Source organism: Ictalurus punctatus, chromosome 26, assembly GCF_001660625.3.
Source record: "Ictalurus punctatus breed USDA103 chromosome 26, Coco_2.0, whole genome shotgun sequence".
Taxonomy (NCBI): Eukaryota; Metazoa; Chordata; class Actinopteri; order Siluriformes; family Ictaluridae; genus Ictalurus; species Ictalurus punctatus.
The window spans coordinates 8737122-8757394 of record NC_030441.2 but is presented as its reverse complement, the minus strand read 5'-3'; the positions used below and the strand labels follow the sequence as shown (position 1 = coordinate 8757394).

The 20273-nt window shown below is 41.6% G+C and overlaps 2 protein-coding genes across 4 annotated transcripts in view; both read left to right on the top strand.

Annotated features, from left to right (window-relative positions):
- Window positions 1-15283, top strand: part of LOC108258842 (MSL complex subunit 3) — a 33288-nt gene extending 18005 nt beyond the window's left edge. For all 3 annotated transcript variants that reach the window (XM_017457781.3, XM_047151304.2, XM_017457783.3), the window contains 2 exons: window positions 505-589; window positions 13782-15283. In XM_017457781.3, the coding sequence (XP_017313270.1) occupies window positions 505-589; window positions 13782-13881 (185 nt within the window). In that variant the 3' untranslated portion in view covers window positions 13882-15283. The remainder of the gene's footprint in view (window positions 1-504; window positions 590-13781) is intronic.
- A 2804-nt stretch (window positions 15284-18087) lies between these two features.
- LOC108259089 (FERM and PDZ domain-containing protein 4) overlaps window positions 18088-20273 on the top strand; it is a 77685-nt gene continuing 75499 nt past the window's right edge. Inside the window, exon 1 of the mRNA XM_053676327.1 lies at window positions 18088-18784. Within this exon, the coding sequence (XP_053532302.1) occupies window positions 18705-18784 (80 nt within the window). The 5' untranslated portion in view covers window positions 18088-18704. The remainder of the gene's footprint in view (window positions 18785-20273) is intronic.

Here is a 20273-nt window from a genome sequence, read left to right as displayed (position 1 = left end):
CCGTTTGCTCCTCAGTTCAAAAGTATATATAAAATCACTCTTAAGAGGCTGCCGTCTGTTATCGAAATGTAATGCTGGAGCGTTTTTATTCCCAGAGGGAGGCAGCTGGTCGGACTTGGTTACCATCGTTATCAGCGCTATAGGAAATCTACCTGTATGTATATAAAATTAGCATCAGCTCTTCCGTCAACTTGGACTCTTCCGTGCACTTTGCTTAATGTACTTCACCTTGTGTCTGGCGTATCCGTAAGATAAGAGTCCAAGCCTTTGTAAGTGCAACACTCGGGATATATAGCGTGCATTAGAAGTTCTAAAGTGTTAAAGCTAGCGCGTCCGGTCTCACGCACTCGAATTTCATCGTCTAGACGAGAACAAGACCAGCATCGTCATTTGAAGTGAAGAATTAAAGCGTAAAATGCCGTACATTTCAAATCAAGTGTCGCTCGTATTAGAAAGCGATTTCCTTGCCGTTCTTAACGTTGAAACATTTGCGTTGTCCTGCAGTGAAGCTTCCGGAGATCCTTGGGAAGATGCATATGCCTGAGAAGAACCTGAGGGCCTTGGTGAAGCACCTGGAGCTTTTTCTCAGGTACCGAAAGGTTGAATCCGGTCTCAAAACACAACAGGTTAAAATTCTGGACCAGTGGTCATCTGGTGCACTAGACTTGAAGCGATTTGGTGACTACCAGAAGGAAGTTGGGGGCGGGGTTTTGGTACCACATGTTCACTCGTACTCATGTTGCATATGCTGCTACTACAAGCTTGAAGCGTTTACCAAAAATATAACGGCCCTGGTGTCTTTGCCGCAGTTTACGTTTTCATGCACGTCAAATTCCATTTAAGGGCCGTGTTCGGGTTGCAGCCATACAAGCCCAGTTCCAAAAAGGTTGGACGCTGTGTAAAATGTGAATATAAATAAAAAACAGAATGCAGTGATTTGCAAATCTCATAAACCCACATGCTATTCACAATAGAACATAGAAAACATCAAATGTTTAAACTGAGTAAATGTACCATTTTAAGAAAAGAAAAAAAAAGGTCATTATGAATTTGATTGCCGCAACACGTCTCAAATAAGTTGGGACGGGGGTAACAGAAGGCTGGGAAAGTAAGTGTTACTAAAAAGAAACCGTGCTACACTGTTTCTAATTGAGCTGCCGAATGGCGCAGAAACATCGCAAGCGTATAAAGAACCAGAACTTATACAGTGTTGATCTTACAATCCTGCATTTCCTGGAGTGTTCAGAGCGACTATCGATCTGCCGAGACTCTCGGAAAACTTGTCACTCGAAGCTTTTCAGAGCAATGCACCCTCTTTCAATCAATGAGCTCTGTTTATGTAACTCATAATTACTTGGACAATGTTAGAAAGTTTAAACGAATGACTTCATATTTCATTGGAAATCACCTGAATTCATTTAGCTCTGGAAAAGGCGGAGGTCTTTCTAATTAAGCGAAAATAGCACAATGAGTATTTGTTTAATACTAGCACTACCTATGAGTCTTGTTCACAGGGTTGATCAGTTTATCAACCATGTGCACATGACTTTAATAGATATATTTCGAGTCCCATTTAAGAGGTTCTGGCTGTTAAGTGCCTTACCTCAATGATGCTGAATTCTCCATTCTGATTGGTCAGAACAGCGGACAGTAATTCGGCTTCAAGGAGTTCCTATCGTTTTGTGCTCGTTTTAATACGTTATCATTTCGATAGTAAGCGCTCCTTCACCGGGACTTGAATGGCAAATGCTCGACATGATTTAAGACTAATGGTAGGTTAACGAATGAAAGAAGTGTTTACGAAAGGAGACTGCAGTGTCGGCGCTTTGGAACAGTCCGAGGTACAGCTGTTTAAGTTTTCCACTTCAGGAAAGTCTTCAGGGCCTTTAATCGTTTTAAATCTTTAGTTTTGTGTCTCGTGAACGACGAGAGAGGAGAGAGAGAACCTGCACCGTAACACTGTTGATCAATTCTCGAAACCTATTATACGTGTTCTATAAAACCAATTAGGAAAAGCTATCTCCGGTGATTTGTATATTTGACTAGTCATTTACTTAACCAGTAACAGAAATCAGGGCTGGGTAATGCGACCAATTTGGCGAGTCGATTCTTGTTTATATGGGTTTGATTCGATTTCGGTTCAATATCGATTTTAGTGCTCAGTATTTCATTTCAAATGTTAGATTCGCACACATGGAATCCATATTTTAATAGAAATGCTGGTAACTGAAACCCTCCTACTTAACTATATTACTGAAATACACATTTACATTAATAATAGGGCCCATACAGTTATGTTTAATTACTTTTACTTTGAGTAACAAACGCTGTAGTAAGAAATCATAAATATGTGCATAAAATGCACACAAGGTAAGCACAGACGGCACAATGCAGGTTACTGTAAAAATAAAAACATTGTGACAGTAAAAACATGTGCAACAGTGAAATAAATTAACAACCTCAAACACGTTTAAGAAATAAAAACGTTTTTCGAAATTCAAAACGTGAAAGATGGCGACATGTTCAGGACGAGAGGCGAACAACAGTTCATTTTCACGTCCTCTCGAGTGGATTTGAAGCGTGCCTAATTTTGTTTTAAAGGTCTCAAATGATCGATTTACGTGCATCCAAGGTCAAAAAACACTTTAATGTGCTCATAATTTAAATTGCAGCATTACTTTCCGCCCAGTGTCACAAGCGACTCGTTAAATGATTCGTTCTAAAGGATTCATTCTAAACTCCTCCTTTCAGAGAGCATACTCTGCTCTGATTGGTCAGATGTCCCAGTCTGTTGTGATTGGTCTACTGCTGTCAGCGTGTTTCAAAAAGGAAACGCCACTAACATAACGAGTTTCTGCTCCGTCTGTTCGCGAGCAGCCGATGAAGACCAGAGGCGAGGCTTTTTGTTATAAACCTATGTAGGTTAGAACAGGAAGTAAGTCTGGAATTACGTACATTAGAACAGGAAGTAAGTCTGGAATTACGTAGGTTAGAACAGGAAGTAAGTCTGGAATTACGTAGGTTAGAGCAGGAAGTAAGTCTGGAATTACGTAGGTTAGAGCAGGAAGTAAGTCTGGAATTACGGAGGTTAGTGCAGGAAGTAAGTCTGGAATTACGGAGGTTAGCGCAGGAAGTAAGTCTGGAATTACGGAGGTTAGTGCAGGAAGTAAGTCTGGAATTACGTAGGTTAGTGCAGGAAGTAAGTCTGGAATTACGTAGGTTAGTGCAGGAAGTAAGTCTGGAATTACGTAGGTTAGTGCAGGAAGTAAGTCTGGAATTACGTAGGTTAGTACAGGAAGTAAGTCTGGAATTACGTAGGTTAGTGCAGGAAGTAAGTGTGGAATTACGTAGGTTAGTACAGGAAGTAAGTCTGGAATTACGGAGGTTAGTGCAGGAAGTAAGTCTGGAATTACGGAGGTTAGCGCAGGAAGTAAGTCTGGAATTACGTAGGTTAGAGCAGGAAGTAAGTCTGGAATTACGGAGGTTAGTGCAGGAAGTAAGTCTGGAATTACGTAGGTTAGTGCAGGAAGTAAGTCTGGAATTACGTAGGTTAGTGCAGGAAGTAAGTCTGGAATTACGTAGGTTAGTGCAGGAAGTAAGTCTGGAATTACGTAGGTTAGTACAGGAAGTAAGTCTGGAATTACGTAGGTTAGTGCAGGAAGTAAGTGTGGAATTATGTAGGTTAGTACAGGAAGTAAGTCTGGAATTACGGAGGTTAGTGCAGGAAGTAAGTCTGGAATTACGGAGGTTAGCGCAGGAAGTAAGTCTGGAATTACGGAGGTTAGTGCAGGAAGTAAGTCTGGAATTACGTAGGTTAGCGCAGGAAGTAAGTCTGGAATTACGGAGGTTAGTGCAGGAAGTAAGTCTGGAATTACGTAGGTTAGTACAGGAAGTAAGTCTGGAATTACGTAGGTTAGTGCAGGAAGTAAGTGTGGAATTACGTAGGTTAGTACAGGAAGTAAGTCTGGAATTACGTAGGTTAGTGCAGAAAGTAAGTCTGGAATTACGTAGGTTAGTACGTCTGGAATTACTAACGACCTGTTTCAGCTGTTCAGAATCGCTTCATTCTTTTGGGAGTCGATAACTTGTCACGCGCTTTGATTTTTGAAACTTCGCAGACGGTTTTGCATTCACAAACAGCCGTATAACACACTACACGAAAGGTAGTATTTGAAAAACCATAATAGGGAAACCCCCGAATCGATATCTCTTCATTAAATTGAAGATCGATTAAAATCAGAGAATCGACTATCTATCTATCTATCTATCTATCTATCTATCTATCTATCTATCTATCTATTTATTTATTTATTTATTTACCCAGCCCTAACAGTAAATCGCCTATTCCTGTGTGGAATGTAATACGTTAGTGTGGCCACTGGGGGCAGCAGTGCTGACACTCCTGCAGCACACAGCACTGTGTGCAAAACTGTTTTCAGGCCCAACACTAGGGCAGTTTTAAAGAACACAAAAACAGTCTGATGGATTTCATTTGCAACATACAGGCTTCGTGCTGAGAGAACAATCAGAAGCAGGAGCTCTTTATTTGGCCAAGTATGTTTCACATACGAGGAATTTTTCGTAGTGTACAGACACATGTATGACCTACTAAACAGACCGGACAAGTGCACAGACTAACAACATTCAAAGAAGTAGTCGTTTAACTAGGGGAAATTTTCAGATAAAAATAGTTGATATTATTTATGATAAGTTATACCACAGCGCAGTTGCATTCTCGATTCTGATTGGCTGACAGAAGTTCTGAGATGTGCAGTTATTTTTCCGTAAACGATCGGCTAAAGTAGTTCCAGTCAGGTCGTGACCGCATTACAGTTCCATATCACTTCGCCAAGTTATCCGGAATAACAATAAGTTAGTTTACAATCCGCCACAGCACACAGATCGAACAACAAACAAAACGACAAACAATTTTGATTTTCCAGAAAATACGTAAGTACTAATTGGCGACAGGTCGTTGAATTATTAGATAAATGACGCACGTCTGATGTGGTAATGCGGCCACGAGGCGAAGCGGAAGTTAGAGCCATTGATATGCAGTTACTAGAGAGAGAGAGAGAGAGCGAGAAAAAAGAAAGAAATCGCATGAGAGAGCATGTGTGATTGCAGTAATGAGACAGAAAAGCCGGCGAAGTTTATTTGTTGTATTTTCTGCAGTAATAAAAAAAAAAAAAAAAAAAAAAAAAAAAATGAAAACCCTGTGAACAAGTAGGACTATTGAGGTTGGTTTGTTTATTTCGTCTACTGTTATATTATCAGCATGAAACTAGAAAAAAAAACCTGTTCGTTTCTCTCTCTCTCCCTCCCCCTCCCTCCGTCTCCCCTTGATAACCGCACATCAGTGCTCAAGCCTCTAAAATGACATTTTGGAATTAGCACCGGTGGCTTGAGATGGGACGCGTAATAAATTAATTCCACACACGAGAGAGGGTTTAAGGACAAGAACCTGACAAATGTCTTGATGTGAAACATCTTGAGGCGTGGTAACTGTGGTATAAGCGGAATAATTGACTCCGGTCTATTGAATTATTAGAAAATAAGCGCACGCCCGAGGTCTAAGGGCATTATCACAGCATTATGTGTGTGATCTTCTAATCGTTCATTGGATGCGCTGCCTATAAACATTTGTAACCATAGTAACAGTTACCATCGCATACCTCAGTTAAACTCTCAGCTTCATTATTAGTAGAGACGCAGCACAGACGCAGGTAAGTCACACACGTACGATCTCTCTCTCGCTCTCTCCTTCGCTATCTCTCTAATAACTCTATTTTTTCTAAGTCATTCACATAAGTGTAATCTTTCTCGCTTTACTTTATCTCCGTGTATGATTTCGAGCATCGAAAAATGAACCGCTATTTTTATCCTTTCAGTTAAATTTTCACTACAAACATCGGTGACTGCTTTTTCATGGACCGCGGTAATCTAATTATCGTCTGAATGAGACAACATTGTGATGAAGGTGTTTACACGAGTCGCTTTTAGAATATCCCCGTCGTGTTCCCGTTTTACATGTTATAGAACATAGATCGATTAACAGCACACGTCATTACGTCACCGCGCCACGCCGTCCGACGTCCCTCCAGGATTTCACGTATCGACATGCAGTTGGTCTTCGTTATGGGACCGTATACAGGTTTGGGTGTTTTTTATTTTTAATTTTACTAAAGCTTCAAGTGCTAATAGGCGACCGCTTGAAGCCGTAGGCTGCGTCCCAAACCGTGCACTTAACTACTATATAGCAGCCGAGATGCATGTATTTATCCTACTATATAGTAGGTAAGTACGCGGTTTGGGACGCAGCCGTGCTCTCTCGTTTCCCGTCAAACGGTCGAGCGCTGCCGTGTGTGTACGTGTCCTGTCGCGAAATGCGGTGAAAACTCTCACACGACGTTGATCGTGTGATTAAGGTGTGTACATGTCTGTAACGCACGTCGATAATGCGAGTAAAACAGGAAATACTCCACACGTCTTAATTCCATTTAGCCGGATTAAGGTCCTCAGTAATCGCTGTCTACATGCTAGTTTCTTAATCCGTGTATCGTCTTAATCGGGTTAATATCGGATTATTGTCGTCCACGTATACGTCCTGACTGACGGCTTGAACTCGTCAACGCTGGTAAGTGTCCGCGGTATAATCGGGGTAATCGCGATAGGTGTGCGTTACACCATTTTAATGCGCTCCACTTCGTGACTGGTGGATCTTTTCCTCCACGTCGTGCATTACGATCGTGTAACGCGCACCTAGCCGTGGATCTTCCCTTACACGTATCGTCGCTATTAATAAGATTCGATATAGAGCGGCCGTTGTGAAAGTAACCAAAGGATGAAGACGTGAAAATATTTACGTGTACGTTTAAGAAGCCGAACAGAGCGGTCCGACCGACAAGAACAAACGAAAAAGCAAGTGTCGATGCGGACGTGACCATACCAAGCATGTGAGAGCTGCTCTCGTGCGCTCTCTCTCTCTCTCGCTCTCACTCTCTCTCTCGCACACTCAGACACCGAGCTTTGATTTATGGCAGCAACGGAAGCAAAACAAAAGCAGAAACGCTGGTAAATTCAGTCAGAAAACAAGTAAAAGCATGTTACGATGCACTTCTGTGCAACGCCGAGGTTCCTTTCACGCTGATGATGATGTACGAGCGTTCAAAACAAAATCTGCCGAAAGAATGGTTGATGTTATAGCGTCATATTACTTTCTTTTTTTTTTTATCATATAGTACAATATGTGTAGCAATCTCATAGTTTAAAGAAGCCGGTCAGGTTTATCCTGTTATCCTATTATACTTTTTGGCCGGTGAAATTGAATGTTGATTAAAGGTGTATCTGAGAGAAGTGCGGTTTATAGATAAAGAGCTGGGAAGAACGCATGCGTTCGAGTCCACAGTTGGCAGCGTCATAAATTCCTTCGTTTGTAATTTATTGTACCGGGGGAGTGATCATTAGATTCGCCCTGAAGGAGGAAGTCAGTAGAGTAAGGAGATGGGAAAAGCTTTTCCCCCACAGTTCCGTTTTACTTTCTAGTCTTGGAAAAGCACTAAAGAACAATGTCAAATAATGTTTTTCATCCGTTCTAGTTCATCCGACGCTTCAGCTGATTAATCAGTTGCTGGTATGAGGACGATAATCGCGATGTCTCGATCGATTTCTCGGTCGGTGTGTGTGTCTCGGTGCACACAGCACGTTAAACTGTCGGATTTGTGTCTCGCCGCTTTCATCGATTCGGAAATAGCGACGGAGAGCCGCTGCTTTATTTTTACGGTGAAATGATCAGGTGGTACATTTGTGAGGTGTTATGTGGAGTCAGCGCTCATTTCCTGTCTGGAGAACTGTGTGTGTGTGTGTGTGTGTGTGTCTGTGTGTGTGTGTGTGTGTGTGTGTGTCTGTGTGTGTGTGTGTGTGTCTGTGTGTGTGTCTGTGTGTGTGTCTGTGTGTGTGTCTGTGTGTGTGTGTCTGTGTGTGTGTGTGTCTGTGTGTGTGTGTGTCTGTGTGTGTGTCTGTGTGTGTGTGTGTCTGTGTGTGTGTGTGTCTGTGTGTGTGTGTCTGTGTGTGTGTGTCTGTGTGTCTGTGTGTGTGTGTCTGTGTGTGTGTGTCTGTGTGTGTGTGTCTGTGTGTGTGTGTCTGTGTGTGTGTGTCTGTGTGTGTGTGTCTGTGTGTGTGTGTCTGTGTGTGTGTGTCTGTGTGTGTGTGTCTGTGTGTGTGTGTCTGTGTGTGTGTGTCTGTGTGTCTGTGTCTGTGTGTCTGTGTGTGTGTGTCTGTGTGTGTGTGTGTCTGTGTGTGTGTGTGTCTGTGTGTGTGTCTGTGTGTGTGTGTGTCTGTGTGTGTGTGTGTCTGTGTGTGTGTGTGTCTGTGTGTGTGTGTGTCTGTGTGTGTGTGTGTCTGTGTGTGTGTGTGTCTCTGTGTGTGTGTGTCTGTGTGTGTGTGTGTCTGTGTGTGTGTGTGTCTGTGTGTGTCTGTGTGTGTGTGTGTCTGTGTGTGTGTGTGTGTGTCTGTGTGTGTGTGTGTCTGTGTGTCTGTGTCTGTGTGTGTGTGTGTGTGTCTGTGTGTGTCTGTGTGTGTCTGTGTGTGTGTCTGTGTGTGTGTCTGTGTGTCTGTGTGTGTCTGTGTGTGTCTGTGTGTGTCTGTGTGTCTGTGTGTGTCTGTGTGTGTCTGTGTGTCTGTGTGTGTCTGTGTGTGTCTGTGTGTGTCTGTGTGTGTCTGTGTGTGTCTGTGTGTGTCTGTGTGTCTGTGTGTGTCTGTGTGTCTGTGTGTCTGTGTGTCTGTGTGTCTGCGTGTGTCTGCGTGTGTGAGTGTGTGTCTGCGTGTGTGAGTGTGTGTCTGCGTGTGTGAGTGTGTGTCTGCGTGTGTGAGTGTGTGTCTGCGTGTGTGAGTGTGTGTCTGCGTGTGTGAGTGTGTGTCTGCGTGTGTGAGTGTGTGTCTGCGTGTGTGAGTGTGTGTCTGCGTGTGTGTGTGTGTCTGCGTGTGTGTCTGCGTGTGTGTGTGTGTCTGCGTGTGTGTGTGTGTGTCTGCGTGTGTGAGTGTGTGTCTGCGTGTGTGTGTGTGTCTGTTTGCGTGTGTGTGTGTGTGTGTCTTTGTTTGCGTGCGTGTGTCTGTTTGCGTGTGTGTGCGTGTGTCTGTCTGTCTGTGTGAGTGAGTGTGTCTCTGTGTGTCTGCGCACGTGTCTGCGCGTGAGTGTGTTAGAATTCACATTAAAAGTTAGAGAGATATCACTGGGCATTACACAAGCCTCTGAACTAATCTCTAAATCCGGTGCAGCGAGCGATCTGTATCTGGCCTCAAATCCACCGGATTTATTATTCCCTGCTCTAATTAAAAGCGCCGCAGCGTCGCCTCCCGCCACTACGCGGCGCTGTGGAGCACCGTGTGTGAAACCTCAGTAGATGAGAGCGTTTTGTTTTCGATTTTAATTTCTGTATTCTAACAAGTTAGTTCATCTCTCTGCGTTTATTTTTCGCCCACTGCATCTTGTGTTTTTCCCGCTTATTATACAGTAATGCCCCGCCCCCCCCACCGCCCCCCCCCCCCTCCCCCCGCCCCATCAGTGTTCTAATACATTTGTCTTGTAATGAAAAACCACGAATTAGGTCATTGTTTTAAACCGTGCCGTAACAGTGGGAAGCTGTGCATGATGGGATGCAGTTAAATAGATCTCAGCAAGAGTGATTGAAGTTAATCCCATCTGTTACGTGTGAGGCTGATTGTGTGTGTGTGTGTGTGTGTGTGTGTGTGTGTGTGTGTGTGTGTGTGAGAAACTGTGTGCAAGTTGTGTTGTATATCAGTTAGGACTGTCGAATTTGCATTTCAACTGTAATTGCTGAAAAGATGTAGTGTCTTAATATTGTAGTACATTTGAATATTATTGAGCCCATGATTTGATGCTGCAGAAGCAAAACATTTCAGTTGTGTGTTTTTAAAAAAAAAAAAAAAAAGAAAGAAAAAGTGAAGGTTAAATTACAAGGTGCCAATGTCGTTTTAAAGTTTAACACAACTATTAGTATTTCCATTTAGTTTTGTTTATTAATGCTAGTCAATGATATTTTGCTATATTTATACCTAGATGCTGTTATCTTTCACTATTTCATCTTCACGAATTATCTTACTGTTTCACCATATTATCGTGGTCTTGTTTTAGATCGTAGGGAGTTCAATTTCAGCAATAAAACGCGATTGAACGCGAGTGTATAATTCTTATATCGTTTGCCGTTTCTTTATATGCGTTCGGCCGAGCTGACGGTACGACGGACACGCCGGATTCAACCGAGAGCTTTTCGCCCGCAGACTTTGTTGGATTAGGGTGTTTAATTGAGAGTTTGATGTTCCGGTCATGTCTGTAGCCTGGACAGGTTTCTCAGGATCTGTGGCGGTTTCTGCTTCTCATGTTCGGTGTGGTTAATTAAGCTCTGAAGTGTCTCCGCTCTCTCCCGAGCACAAAGAGACGCAACGCGCTGCGGTGTCTGTCAGATAATTGGTAATTATCATAATGTGAGCTGCTGTGATTTCCTTCTCATCTTTTGAAAGCGAGGATCTGTCGGGACAGCTGGTGCTAGTGACCGAACACTTCTAACGTAGGGGTGGGTGGTGCAGCCAGACTTTTAGATCAGGATGTTGTACAGCTGAGTGTGGAAGTTTGTAAGATGTTGTACGTGTAACGATAAATATTAGAGGCATGGCGCGATGCCACTTCCTGTGTCTGTTTGGTAGAGCTGCAACAACTAGTCGATAAGAATCGATTATGAAAATCGTTGTCAACGAATCTCATTCTAGATTATAGTCGGTCTGCGCGTGGGACAGGACACGTTGACTCATCGCTTTACTTCTGTTCCGAAAACACGCTTCGGAGAGTAAGTACTAAAGTTGTGTCCCAAATGAAGTACTGTACACTTACACTATGCACTCTGTACTCTACCGTCCAGTGTGTGGATTTTAGAAAGGTAATATCATCTGAAATATAACACTAGCGGGTTTTTTACTAACTGGAAGTAAAAGTCACTTCCTAGTCGTCAGCGCATGACGTAAAGCGACGCCGCTAGCTTTAGTAGACACCCAGAGTCACCGACGATGACCTTCTTCAGTTTACTTTCTGTCAGCGTTACCTTTTATTCCCAACATGACCTCGGTCACCATCAGACGGAGCCGAAATCGTCACGTGACCGAGGAAGAACGTGTGCGACCTCTAGAGCCGGGAATCATTTTATATTAAACACCACGGAGAAGACTGTAACCTGTAAACTTTATAAAGCAGAGTCTGTGTAGCAGGGAAGCACGACAGTGATGCACGAGCACACACTTACTTATGCACAAAGTTATGTTTATATCCAAAATGCTCCACTGTGTGTAAGGGGCAGGGAAACTGGTGCAAGCTGCTTAAAAGGTTTCGTTTAATTTCAGTTTATCGTGATTATATGCCGTATTCGCGCGCGTGCAGTGTAACTTCTGTCGTTGATTGTAACGGAAGTGATGTGTTGGTAACGAGGCCGCGTTGCTCCTCACGCGCGGTGTAGACGCGCTGATACAGAGAGAGTGTAGCGCGAGTAAGCTCTGTGATGTCTAATGAAAACATTGTGATCAAAAGTAAACACAAGTTAAATAATATATCTAAAGGCAGCGAGTAACAGAAACCACAAGGTGCTGTGAAAGTGAGTCTTTATTATTCATTTTGGATTATAGTTTAATTCAGTGCTTTTTGTGCAAAATAAATAATGAATAAATACTATTAAATAATATAAACTACTATAAAGTAATAATTATGCTTTTTTTTTTTTTAATGGATGCACCAAAAGCACTGAATTAAACTACAGTCCTAAATGAATAATATATATTCTGGTGTGCGTGTATTGTGTTCTTTTCAGTCTTGTATAATGGGACAAACGGTCGTGTAAGGTTTTAGTTTATATTTGTAACACTCAGTTTGTGGGTTTTATTTTAAATAAATGCGGGGGTGGGGGGTGGCACTGAAAGTTTGCCCCCACCATCCGATTAATCGGAAAAATAATCGGCCAACTAATCGATTATGAAAATGTTCATTAGTTGCAGCCGTAGTGTTTAGTGCACGTATTCATTTAGTATACTGCTGAGGAGGACATCCTAATGCTCAGCGTCAGTTTACTGTACACGGTATTGCATAGAAACCGTAAAGATGGCTGTGGATGTTCTTCGTCGGATCGCCATAGGACTGGAATTGCTACGAGCAGTTTGCACGCAAGTCTCAACTCAAAGTCAGTTCCATACAATAGACTTTAAGTTCGAACTATAATGAATCGTATGATGCTCGTACTCATTAACTGCTCCGAAGATCATATTTACACAGTCGCACTTTTTGACTATATAGTATACAGTTATAGAAGAGAAATCGCTTATAATTCGCATATCGTCACGCAAGATGAAGACGGGTTCCCTTTTGAGTCTGGTTCCTCTCAAGGTTTCTTCCTCGTGTCGTCTCGGAGAGTTTTTCCTCACCACCGTCACCTCTGGTTCACTCATTAAGGTTATACATTTTTTTTAAAATATACCTGGAATTTAGATAGTTCTAGAAACGACGTCTATTGTTAAAAGCGCTGTACAAATCAAATGAATTGAAACGAACAGTATCCATATCTGGATCTGTATTTGGATTTAAAGCCGAAGTGGGTGTGGCTTAAAAACAGAAGATGATGTAGAAAAGATGGCACTGGATCTGACGGTTCTTCAACCTCAGCTACACGGCGTTATTTTTGTTTGCACCTGCCCGAATTATTTTCTAGCAAATTTAACTGGTCTCGTGTCGCAAATCATAAACAAACCAGCAGGAGGTTTACGGAGGATTGTTTGAACGCGTTGCGTAGCACCTCATGTTATTGAACATTGTCCCTCAAGCTTTATATCCTGAGCTGTAAGTATCAGTGTAAAGCCAGTGTTACGCATCGCATCGTGTAACACGATTGTACAACACGATCCCAATGAGAATTCAGTCACAGGCTGCTCTTCATGGCAAATTAAACTATGAAAATGGCTACTAGAGGTCGAATGATTGTGGATTTTACAGATTTACCCGTATGTAATTTGGGCGGTACCTCCGATAACCGATTAATCGGCGATAGTTTTTCAAGTTGATATCAAATGAAAACGTAACACTCAAAGTAAAATCTAGCTGAACTTTATTCAATAAAATAAACTGTACTGACCGTGCCATTCCTGTTTCAAAGAAATGAAATAAATATTAAAATATTTGAACTATTAATAAATATTCAATTAAGTAAAAGATGTGCATCCAAACTGAGCCAAAAAAGTAACACTTCAAATAACAAATAAAAATAGAGCTGTCAATATGAATTTTAAAAGCACTTCAAATAGCACAGCAAAATTTCTCAGTGCTGGTTTTTATTTCGCCTCTAGAGGCCGCTCTCGTACCGTATAACGACAGACGACCTTTCTCTGCCGCTCCCGCAACGGGGAAAAGCTATCGGTGTGGATTTTTACAGATGACCGACTGTTCCAGCGGGCGGTTATCGGTGCGGATTAATTGATCAATTGGTCTTTCATGGTATGATAACTTAGTCCCCAAAAAATCACAATAACAACTGAGCTAAAAAACACACCACCCGGCGGTGAACATTAAAGGAGGGTTTTTTGTTTTGTTTTTGTTTTTTTTTCTAAAATAGAATCTTTCTACAGTCATGTCTTTGCGCATCCTGGTGTATATTACAGTGCATTGTTATTACTGAGAGAATTTTTAGAAATTGTTCAGTAACTGATGTTTTTGTTTTGTTTTTTTCCTCCGGTAGGTTTTTGGCTGAGTTTCATGAGGACTTCTTTCCCGAGTCTGCGTACGTATCTGCCACCGAAGCGCATTACTGTATGAAGCAGCCGAGGCCCATCTGCTGAGACTAAAGCGTCATTTCCCCTTTGTCCTTCATGACTTCCAAGATCTTTTCATTTTTTTTTTTTTTTTTTTTTGGTGCTTGCTTTGTCTAACTTCCTCTCTCTAAAGGACCTCGTTGTATGTCTCTCTACCTTTTTTTTTTTTTCCTTCTTCTTTTGGACATGGAGTCTTCAGAAAGGCCGTCTTCATCCCGCAGTTCAGCTTGCTTCCATAGATAGATGCGAGTCGCGAGCCGTTTTTCCTTTCCCTCAAACAAAAAGCTTTTTTGACTTTCCTTTCTCCAGACCTCTGCCCTGCAGTCGCTTTCCCAGCTTCTGGCTTTTCCTTCTCTTTGCCACTAAAGCAACAAGAACGACTTCATTAGGACTCGTGTGAACTATGAAACCTTCCTGTAAGCTGGGATTGTTATTAATGAACACAAAGGCAAGTGGTGTTTTCTCTTTTTATCGCTCTCTACGCTGTAGCGGTTCCTATAGCGTAAACGATCCCAAAGTTACAATTTGAGCCGGAGATTTATGGTTTGGGCTTTTTATTTAACAATACGAACAATGTATTTGCCACGCTCCTGATTTTTGGATGGTAGGTTTAAATACATCCATAACCAAAATGTAGTAATAAGCTCACCATGATGACATTTTTACAGACTCGTGCTTGTCTAATTAAATTAAATTGGTCTGTATTGCGTAATGTTATTATCAATTACTTTAATCACTAAAAATTAATACTGTTAAAGACATGTTTACGATTTTTTTTTTTTTTTTTTTTTGGCCTAGGTTACCTCGAAATAGTAGGTCTATTTAAAATCTGATCTACATCTACGAACCAGAGAGAAAGAGCTCAGGCGCCTCTGTGGCTGGCTTTAGGGCATTCTGCGCTGTGCTTTGAAGGAATATGATCTTACCTTGGAAACTAGGCACATATACTCCATGTATATCGTTTCTTAAAGACCTAAACACAAAATCTAATCTTTGGTCTGCGTTCTTTCTGAAGTCGTTACCTTTATTTTTATGAAGCTTCTCAGAGTAAGAGCACCGATCGAGGATCAGCTCCGCTGCGTTGTATGATCATGGACGGAAAATGATCCCGGATCAGCACTTTTTTTTTTTTTTTCCTTTTCCTCCCCCCCACCGCCCCCATTAGAGCCTTTTATAAATAACATGATATGATGTGATATTGTCTTGTGTGTTATGTTATTCTCAAAGAGGAAGTCCACATGCCAGTTAAGTTCCTGGGTGTTAATATAAATCCATTACTTGAAGTGAATGTAATTTTTTTTTTTTTCCGTTTTGTTTTATTTTTAAAGGTTGTATATTTCACAGTTTGTCCAATGGACATTTTTTTTTTTTTTTGTCACTCTCTGTTGTGCGTATCTTGCCTCGTTGTATAATAAACCACTGCAGAATAGCCATGGTTCTGTTTGCTTTTTTTTTTGTCTTGAGAGGAACGTGTCAAGATCTTGCGTATGTATAGAACATATGCAGAACAGACCGTTTAAAGAGAATCCTGAAACCTCTTTGCGGATCAAGACCTTGTGGTGGAGCGGGTTGTGTGTTTCAGTGAACGTCGTGGAGCTAAATAGGATCTGAGGAGAGAGAGGTCAGACGAAGAGTGATCCTAATGACCCCCATGAAGGTGAAGTATAACACACCCGGATTATAGGATTATTGGGATTCACCTACAGTAGGCCTAGCTTGTAGAGACTACAGGTCATACCCTGATGATCCTGCCATGTCACCGCTCAGTAGTAAGGCTCGGCCTGAAATGATGATGCAGAGCCATCTTGTGTACTCGCGACCTGTTGGGTGGGGGTCCGGTGCAATGCCGAGGCGTGTGGTGGATAGTGCTCCCCTGTTCATACTAGTAAGCGACAAAGCAACAAGTGTATATCTGTGGCAGGGAGCCGCCATTTCTGTGCGACTTTCAAGTGACCTTTGAACTGGTATTTTCTCAATTCTAAATCCGTTATAACAAGATAACAAATCCAAAACAACTTGCTCAAGCAATTCCTTGGACCAATTTAATGGCGCATGGATGTCGATCTGACGTTAATCGAGTTCCCCACTCGACTTTAGTTCCTGTCCGAGTTCCCATCCATCACTTTTCCATAGACCTTCGCATTCCGTTCACGCAGTATGGACAATTTGGAAGCTCCAATCAGCTTACAGCTTCTGTCTTTGGACTGGAGGAGGAAACTGGAGTACCAGGAGGAAACCGCCGAACCACAGGGAGCACGAACAAACTCAGTTCACACAGGGCGGCGTTGGTATTCAAACCCCCAACCCCAATGGTGCGAGACGCACGTGCTAACCCAATTATTTCCCAGTTACTACGTAATGCTCTAGAAGACAACCCTGTAACCAGGTTTCATCTTATCCTGTTACATACATACGACCTCTCATTAAATGTGTATAGAGACGTTATTGTTAAATCAAGTAAAATAAAAATCGACATAATTTTCGATGGGGGTTTTGCAATGCTAATACATAGAGGTGATCACTCAAACATAGAAATTAGACAGTTACACAACCAACTTTGCAATTATTGGACCACTTGAGCTTGGATGACCGTATGAGGAGGAATAAAGCTAGCAGAGATCGTCACTGCCGCCGGGGAGTTTCTGTTACTTTTTCTTATTATTTTAAATTGCTTTGCTAATCTGCCAAAGAAGCTAGTACGAAGCCTAGCGTGCAAAATCAATTTTTTTGTGTTCTGCCACTGATTCAGTTCTCCACTGATTAATTCCCATTTACAGTTTAATACACAAAAATGGAATCAAAACCTAGAATGACACTGTGAAGAAAAATCAAGCGAGAAGAGATCGTTCGGCTCTGGCGAGTATACACGGCTATTACGGTTAGATTGCTTTTCTAATCTGCCCAAGAAGCTAGTGTGAAGCCTAGCACGCAAAAACACCGAACTAGCATGAACCGGTTTGAGATTTGACCATGTTCTGTTTACTACTTCGCAATGGATGTCCTAACTATCCAGGTCTTTTGACTCGGTAGCATATAATAATAATAATAATAATAATAATAATAATAATAATAATAAAAAATGTAAAAAAAAACACACACCAAAATAAAATAATATTTAAATAAAACAATATTTATGGAAATAGGAAATGTATGTGCTTGAGAATTCTCCTGAGAGGTCATTTACAAGGGACAGTCGTACAAAAGTGACCAATTTAATTAGAGAAAATGAGTCGTTTCATTTAAATATATTTTTATGATTCCAGACAAAAATGAAGGTAATCCTAAATATTATTTTGTTTACATATCTTTTTTTTATTTAGAACTGGAATTAAAAAATTGGAAGCTAAATAAGATAGTATTTTGTCGTCTGGAAGACATGTAACTAACAATGTACACCGATCATCCTGTTTAAAAGTTTACACCCCCCTGGCTCTTAATGTACCGTGTTGCCTTCTGGAGCATCAGTGAACGTTTGCACCTTTTGTAATAATCGTGTACGAGTCTCTCAGTCATCCTCAGTGTGAAAAGATGGATCTGAACATCATGTAACCGCTGTTGGAAAGGGCTCAAATATGCAGAAGATGCTGGAAAAGTAAAGAATGTGAAGGACCTGGAGGATTTTTCTGAAGAACAGCGAGCAGTTTAACTGCTCAGGACAAAACAAAGGACTCATGAACAACTCTCACAAAACATAAACACAGTCTCTGATCATCCAGGTAACGACACACAGTATTAATCAAGGGTGTGTAAACTTTTGAACGGGGTAATGTTTTTATAAATTCAGTTATTTTTGTGTCTTGTGGACTATATGTAAACATCCGTTATGTGAAATAGTTTATTCAGGACGGAACTAAATAAACATCAACATGGGATTTTTATGATCAATCTTATTTTGTTAACAGTATTAAGATTTAGCAGATTCTGCAAGGGGTATACAAACTTTTGGGCACAACCGTATATCTGTATGTGTATCTGCTTATATATATATGAATGAGAGGGGTATGCATAGATAGAGGTCTTGTCAGCTCTTGAATCTGTCAGTTAAGTGATATTGTATGTCAGATTCATTCATTTGCACATCATTCTTCATGCTCCGTTCTACTTTGTTTCTACGCAACTTTGATAAATATTGCTTAGTGTAATTGTTTTCTTACATTCTTCTTCGTCGTCGTCTTTTATATTATTATGCCGTGTTGTCTTTCATTTCCATCGGATTATAACGCCGGAGTTCAGCTCTCTTTGCTGTTCTCATAAACTCGGCTCTCTCTCGAGTCCTTGCTAATTTAAGCCTTGCCCAACATGGTCGTATGTATTGTTCTTGTTAAACAATGACATAACTGTAACCCCTGACGCTGGATATGTTCGACATGCCTCTGATCGATGATGTAAGCTAAAATACATTCCAAATTACCATTTCCCATCACTCTGCACCAAGATGGCCCCCCAGTCCCGTAATGGCTGCTCTCAGTTCATACAGAACGTCTCTCTCCATTATAATAAGCCAAATGGACAGAGTGCTAAGTGCTAATTCGATCGGAATGCCATCACGGGGGCAAAACGAAGCACTTACGAAGGAAATTGGAGCTGCTCTTCTCAGCCCTGTGGTATCAGATAGCGGAGAAATTTCAGACCGGCCGCACATCTGGGGCTACGCTAAACCGATTTCCCCCGCCCAGTCCTCTTGATATCAATTCCTCTTGATTTGATTTCAAATTAGAAGGTCTGCAAATGCATCTGGAGCTCATCTGTCGGTTCGTCCGCTATCATTCTCTCTTCGTTCCTTTCTCGTTGCGTCGTCGTCGTCTTCTTCTTCTTCTATGCATGAGCTGTTGGATTTCTAGGCTTCAAGCATGGAGTCGAGGGCCACTGCTGAGACGGCTCTAACCGCCGCCGATGTAGGATGGGTAGAGGAAGCTGTACAGATGCCGATGTGAGTGTTTACCATTTGCCTTGTTTGTTGTTGTTTTTTTCATTATTAAAGATGGACTACAAACAATAAAGAAAATAATAATAATAATATCCAGCAATATTACAGTTTTCTGTGAATTGTTTATCTCCAGCTAAAACAATGGCAAATTCATTTCAAGGCTTTATGTTGACTTTGTGACCTCATGGAGTTTTTGCTCTACAGGAAGTCCATGGCTTCTATTTCCTTTCTCGACCGAATCATTGCTGCATAAATCGAGCCAGCTTTAAAACAGATCACTCTGAAAGCAGGATCAAGTCGAGTAGTGATACTCCGCGTCCTTACCGTAGCTGTTGTTATGATGTGGTGTGTGTGTGTGTGTGGCTTTGTTTTGTAGAACCGTAACTTCGTGTCGAGGTAGCCATGTCGATACTGATACACTGCAGCATTTTGAATGTTCAGATCAGTTTGATGATTCACCATGTCGTTAACCCGCGTATGTTCGCTGTCTCGGTGGAGAACACGATGACACGTGCGGTGGTCACTGGTCAGATGTGTGCATCCCTACATCATTATGCTCCCTTGATCATTACCTGTGCCTCAGAGCTCTTCGTTTTACTGTAACGCAAGTTATATACAGATTAAGGAAAAATGAATTTTGCGTAATTTTTCTTGCACAGCAAATGGAGCAGGTAACGACGTTTTGTCCAAGCCACACTACTTGCGTTTCAAATGTGCCAGGTTTTGTTATTATCAGGCAAACTAATAGCTTACACTAATGTTAATAGAGTATAGGGTCGATGTTGGGTCCACTGTGAGTGGGACAATGAACTAACTGCATATTTGTGTTTATTCTGGACGTACAGTAATTAGAGTACAGTCACTTTGCTCTGAAGCGACAGGCCGTGCGACTTTAAATAAAACGCGTCTTTTCTGTCAGATGCACAACGTCAGAAATTAGCCTTTACGTCGAATGTAGATATATTTGCTGCCCAACGTTGGATTCTTTAGTTTTGCACTAGAGCTAATAAGTACGGGGGATGCCTCTAGCTATCAGTTTAGCACACTTGCTAAACTCAAGACACTCGTTTAGCTCAGGACTGGTTTATACTTCTGCTTGTGAAAATTTGCGAACATGTGAACGCATCGTGCGCAGACTTTCGCTCGGGTGTCTGCCGACATGCGTCCGATGTGCACTAGGGGGCAGTGTCGGACGTACCAACCCAAATTGTACAGAAAATTCAAACTGTGAAAGAAAGTCTTGTGATGGTGCAAAGTACTGAATGTGCTAATGAAGATCGTAGCTGTTAGCATTATACTCCGAGATCACTGCAGCGATATTACGCTGACCTTTACAGATGAAATACATGTGAAGGACAAAACTGGTCCTGCTTTGTCTTTATTCATGCATACTTCCAGTTATTATTTCATGGTTTTCCTTATGACTGTACCTCTGTGAGCTATTCCTAACAATACACCCCATATGCTTGCATGCTTTTCACAGATGTGCTGA